Consider the following 6,000-nt stretch of genomic DNA (forward strand, 5'->3'; position numbering starts at 1 on the left):
TTGAAAAAAAGGAGACTCGAGGCCAAGAAAGCCAGTCAGTGTATGATTCTTTGAGGACAATATGTCCCAAAGGTGATTTTTTTCAGGAGGCAACTGGCATCCTTGTTTTTTCCTTTGAAGACATTTCGCTTCTCATCCAAGAAGCTTCTTCAGCTCTGACAGTGGATGGTGGGGAATGGAAGGATTTATATTCCTTTCCCCGCCATCCAATCAGAGCGGAAGAAACTTCTTGGATGAGAAGCGAAGCCTCTTCAAAGAAAAACAAGGAAAGGCATCTTTGGGGAAACCATGACCTGGATGATTGAGAATCTCCATAGACATTGATGACAATATGTTGCTTACTTGAAAACCCCATCTGTACAATTCAGATACTCATAACCTCAGTCTCCTTGTAAAGACAGTGCATTATTTAAAATATTTTTAAAAATCCTACAGAAATTCCATTAGTGATTCTACAGGGCAATGTAAGAATTATTCCACCGAAATCTAGTTTAAGCCCATGAAGGAAAGGAGTTGTTGAAGTCGTTAGGGATCTCTTGTCTATTTTATCCTGATACTTGCCACAAGCTGTTAACTCCCACATTTAATTGCATTTCCTCATCATTCTGATCTGTTTTATTTACAAATTTGACTTTCAATTTCAAGTGATTATTACAGTATTTCTTCACTTGTGGCAAATTCTGTCCTGTAATATGAGACATGCTCAGCAGCTTGATTGGCATGCTTACCTCATTAACTAAGCAATGAATTTTATGTGTGCAATGTGTTTGATGGGCTGATCATTGACTATCATAAAGACTTTACCCGGGGATGGGCTCCTGGGGGTTCAACAGGGTTGGGGCGATCCTCTAGCCAAGGATTGCCAGGGTTCGGCAAACCACCAAATGCCACCCCTGGCTGGCCACGCCTATCCCTCCCCTCTCCTCCTCTCCCAGGAGTCTCCATGTGACCCATTCATCATTCCACGTAAGTGCAGGGGCCTCGTGGAGGGTGTGGGAGGGCAAAAAACGGGCCTACCGGAGGTACCGGAAGTCCGGAACAGGCCTGTTTCCAGCCTCCGGAGGGCCTCCGGACTCCGGGGGAAGCTCTTTTCGCCCTCCTGGAGGCTCGAGGAAAGCCCCCAGAGCCTGGGGAGGGTGAAACCCCCCCCCCGGTGATGCAGGCGGCCGACTAGGCCAAGTCCACCCAGCAACGGGGCAGCGAACCTGTTGCTAAAGGATCTGAAGCCCACTTTGACTCTACCTATCTGTGAACAGTGAGCAATAGAAAGGTCTTTCCTTGCTGGTGGATTTTTTTCACTTTAAGTTGAAGATAATTGTAGAAATCTGAAGAGTTGCTCGTTTAAATCTTAGTTCAAAAGTTTGTATGTTTGTGTATTGTGTTTTAAATATTTTGCATCCTGCAGTTGATACCGTGCCCAATCATGTAAAACCCTACTGGCCATCTGAAGGCATCGACGCAAGTGATGAGGAGGAGCCAAATGCAAAACAGAAACTGAAGGTGGAAACCAAAGTTAATGTAGAACTGCACCAGGAAAATCAAGTGAATCACAGCAGTGAAATACCTCAGGAAAAAGAGGACGAGGGACAGCAAAAGGAGAATAAACCCCTCACTCATCAAAACCATCAGCCACCAGAACAGAGGAAAGGTATTCGAGAAGGTTTAAAATATGAAATCCACTACTGAAAATAGGCTGAACACTATTTAATTAGGTGTCTTTAATAGGAGAGAAGATACATTCATGGAGTATAGTATCAACCTTTATTAATGATGTGATGCCTTCAGGATCAGATTTATCATGTATATTGATTGCTAAGGAACAATTCTAAAAGGAATTTGCTTCCCTTGTGAGCTGTCTAGAGAGCTCTGTGTGGCCACCGCGAGAAACAAGTTGTTGAACATTCAGCATCACCTAATATAGTTCTTGTTATGCTCTTAATGCAAGTTGCATTGCAATGAAAAATAAGGGCTCTCAGAACTAAATTGTTCAATGCTATAGCTTAAAGCTATTTCACATACTGGTAAGTACTGTATTTTTCAGTGTATAAGACGTTCCGGACTATAAGACGCATCTACCTTTTTTGGGGAGGAAAACAAGGAAAAAAAATCTGCCTCTGCCTCCCAGCAATTTGTCTCCTCGCAGCAAACAGCCAGTTTCAGTTTCAGTTTCAGCACAGCCCGATTAGCACAAGGGGGAAAAAAAATCTGCCTCCCAGGAATTTGCCTCCTTGCACCAAACAGCAAACAGTGGAGGCCCGCGCAGCAATAGGCAATGGCAATCCCTGCAGCCTGAAACAGCTGATGGCCGGGAAGCCGATCCCAGCTGCTTGTGCTAATCAGGCTGTGCTGAAGTGAAACGGGCTTTTTGCTGCAAGGAGGCAAATTGCTGGGAGGCAGAGGCCAAAGGGTGGGGGCTGGCAGGTGGGCAGGGCTACATTTGGTGTATAAGACACACCCAAATTTTCACCCTCTTTGGGGGTGGGGAAAGTGTATCTTATATTCCGAAAAATATGGTATACTTCTAAGACATTGTATTTGTAATCTGAAATTATACATATGCTGGCTGGATATTAAGAACTGTTACATTGATTTGTGTGAGGGAAAGACATTCTGGCCAACCTCTATTTCCCTTAGCTTCACGTGTGAAGTGGCAGAAATCCCAATACCTTTACAGGAAGCCTTTGTAAACATAGGGGACTTCCTTCGGTGCTTTAATTCTACTTCCTTACTAAAATAGTCTGCACCATAAACTACGATTAAATGGTAATGTTTTCCTATTGACCCTGCATTTTCTTGGTGGGGCAGGTCATATCCAGTTGGGTATCAGGTATGTCAAGTGAAGAGTATTATAGAAGTTGAAACAGAAAGTTTCTTCGTGTCAGACATAAATATGCATAAAGCCTTTTACTAAATGAACCTTTTGGGGGTTTTTTTGTCTTACTGTATTAATATGATGGCCATATCCTCTTCTTCCCTGTGTTAGGCATATTGAAAAATAAAATCACCTACCCTCCTCCATTAGTGGACAAAAATATGAAGAATCGACTACGAGAAAAATTGTCAGACTATCATCAAACTGCAATCTCGCCTAAAACAACTTCTGTTGGGACTAACAATGGCATTCGCTCCACTTCAGACTCTGGAGTAACAATAAAAAACCCAAGAAGAGAAAATCCTCCAGAACAGATGAATGGCTTAGCCATGAATGTCCACATGGCGACAATAACGGCTGAGAATAACTCAGATTCTGAGTGAGTGCCAAGTCTGCATGTTTACCGTGATACTTCTCTTGAGTTTCTGGTGCTTATTTCTTTCCAAAGACTTACCATTTAATTCTTTCAGTGGCTTCTTTTGGACATTCATTCAGGAATCAGCATCAGAACCATCTGCTCTTCCCTCGCTTCATCTCCTTCCCTATTTCCCTTTCATGTCCTTCAACACTTTCCACATTACTAGCTTGAAACACTTTTTGTGACCTCTGAGTCACAAAATCTGTAAGGTTTCGTATAATCTCTATGATCTAATCAGATAAACTCGATTTGTGTTCTCAAACTTAGCTTCTGTCTTTCTGTCCCAAAATGTTTCCTTTGGCAGTTACCTTCATCTAAGATCCTGCACCCCCTCCCCAATATTACTTATCAAGAATTTTCTGTTACTTTGGTCTTTTTCGCTGACAATTTATCTGCTGAAGCATGGCTTTTCTTCTGCATATTAACATAACCATGATAATCTAATAGTTTCACTTGCAATTGTCAGCTTGGCACTATTTAACCCTAAATTGCATGGTTACTTCTTCTCGTGAACAGAGGCAGTAATGAAACTTCAATTTGAATCATCAGGAAATAGTGAAGACTGTTGCCTTGGAGAATTACTCTACTGTAACATTGTGGTCGGCACCAGTCAGGTCTGGATTTGAGTCTGCGTTCATTTGCCATTTGCCATGGAGTGAGGATGCCAAGAATGTCACCTTGGAAAACTGCACCTACTTGTGACAATTCCACAATTTCCTGTGAGTTGCTCACTGACGTTACGGTTAGAGTCCTTCCAAGTACTTGCCTGACTGCATCATTTGTGCCATATGGAGACCAATAAATGGAATTCATTATTGGAGGGAAAATGCCTTTGAAATATGGTCTCAGCCATAGCAATGCTGCAAGGAGTCAAGAGCAGGAGAAATCCATCTGAACAAATCCATCTGAACCTTTGAGGAATAACTCGTCAATAATACACATGATGTGTCATTAGTCCCCCATCTGATTTTATGCTGGGGTTTTACTCAATTTCAGCAAGACTGCAGAACTCAAGAGGAGGATGTATCTCATCAAGTTCTTCTCTAGTTTCTATCCCAACATGAGGAGGACACCTTGCCTTAAAATACATTGTTTTATATAAATATATATAAATAATTCTCTCTCTATATATAGCTGTAGATAATTTTATACATTTTATATGGCAATTCTTTTGTACATTTCATATATTTGCTGTTGTTGTTGTTTTCAAATTTGATAGCAGGAGAGCAAAGAACTTTGATATTTTTTATATTAAAAAAGAATTGCATGAGTTTACTTGTATTTGGCATTTCAGCGGAGAGGGAAAGGGAGAAGAATCTAAGCTTGATTTGTGAGTCTTTTTAAAAAAGACTGACATGTTAGGGTATCTAAATTCATTCATTTATGATATGAATCTGAAATGTTTTTAAGGCTGCAGTGTGTACTTTTATGGCCTCAGGACAATATTTTTGCATAAGCTCAGAGTCTCATTGGATTTCTTCATCACATTAAGTTACAAAAGAGGGCTTGTTAATTTGTGCCTTAACATGTCAATTGTGGGTTGTAAATCACTGCTTATAGCTAGGCACAGTGTAGGAATCTATCTCATAAATGTACTGTGGTAGGTTTCTAAGGCAGTTTGGTCTTCTTTGCATCCTTCAGCATATTTAGACTCTTCCTCCCCCTTGGGTGGAGCCCATAGCCAATCGTCAGCTGTTTTGAAATTACTTTTAAATTGTTATTATTGTAATCTAATTCTGCTGAAATTTATTTAACTTTTGAAGCTTGCCTCCTGTTCATTTTACTCTTTTAAAAAACAAAATTACACTCTGTTCCCCTACTTCCCACTTTAGAAAAAGTCTAAGAATATTTTAATCACTCCATCTTTTAGCAAAGTTTGAGAGAGTTTTTAAAATAAATGAAACCTCTTGTCAAGCGAACTAAATATCTTGACAGCATTTTGTTCAAAACAGTTGGGAGAAAGGAGCAGCTCTGTCGGTTTTTTCATTTCTGTCGTCTTTATAAATTAGGGTATATTTGGAAAAAATGACTATTTTGGAATGTTTCAGGCATGATTAGACCCACAATTAATTCTTCTCAGTCAACGGGTAAAATACACAGGGATTTTCATTAACTCAAGCCACTTTAGAATTAATCAAACTACTGTATATTAGGGGGAAAAAAGATTATATAAAATAGGGAATCTGTAGGCCATAAATCCCGAAACACATGTAAATTGATGTGAAATTTATCCCCATGGATAAAAGTGATGATTTCACTGGGTTTAGCATTGGACAAAAAAATATACCACCTTTATCATTTATTTCTAACCTGCATCTCGCTGGAATTCTCAAACTTTTGGTACTACAACTGCCCCTTGGGCTTGCATGGATAAAGCAAGAAGCTTTGAGAACATTCTCAAGGACAATTTGCTTGTTTCTTTGTCTTTAATTGTAAAATCCCTTCCCTGGATTCCTGACTTAGTTTCAGAACTGCTATAGTTCAAATAATTTTGCCTTAGCTGTGTATTTCCTAGTGGCCTCAGTCAGCTGTGATCTTTTAGCCAAAGTGCCTTTTTCCTCAGCTCTGGAATATCAGGATAAGAGTGGACCACTCTTAGTATGATGATGATTGATAATTTACAAATTGATAATTTACATACAAGGTTTAAAATATTACTAGAAGTACCTATATGAAAGCTCAGCGTTTACTTCTGAACTCATTTTCATTT

General features: G+C 39.9%; 1 protein-coding gene across 4 annotated transcripts in view; it reads left to right on the forward strand.

The window, feature by feature from the left end:
- CELSR1 (cadherin EGF LAG seven-pass G-type receptor 1) overlaps window positions 1-5,697 on the forward strand; it is a 178,840-nt gene extending 173,143 nt beyond the window's left edge. For 2 of the 4 annotated variants that reach the window (XM_034442075.3, XM_034442077.3), the window contains exons 33-35: window positions 1,406-1,648; window positions 2,984-3,251; window positions 3,807-5,697. In XM_034442075.3, coding sequence (XP_034297966.2) covers window positions 1,406-1,648; window positions 2,984-3,251; window positions 3,807-3,831 — 536 coding nt within the window. In that variant the 3' untranslated portion in view covers window positions 3,832-5,697. The remainder of the gene's footprint in view (window positions 1-1,405; window positions 1,649-2,983; window positions 3,252-3,806) is intronic. The other 2 variants (XM_034442079.3, XM_087874272.1) reach the window with 1 other exon arrangement.
- The last annotated feature ends 303 nt before the right edge of the window (window positions 5,698-6,000 follow it).

Source organism: Pantherophis guttatus, chromosome 7 (genome assembly GCF_059756535.1).
Source record: "Pantherophis guttatus breed Tessera chromosome 7, ASM5975653v1, whole genome shotgun sequence".
Classification (NCBI taxonomy): domain Eukaryota; kingdom Metazoa; phylum Chordata; class Lepidosauria; order Squamata; family Colubridae; genus Pantherophis; species Pantherophis guttatus.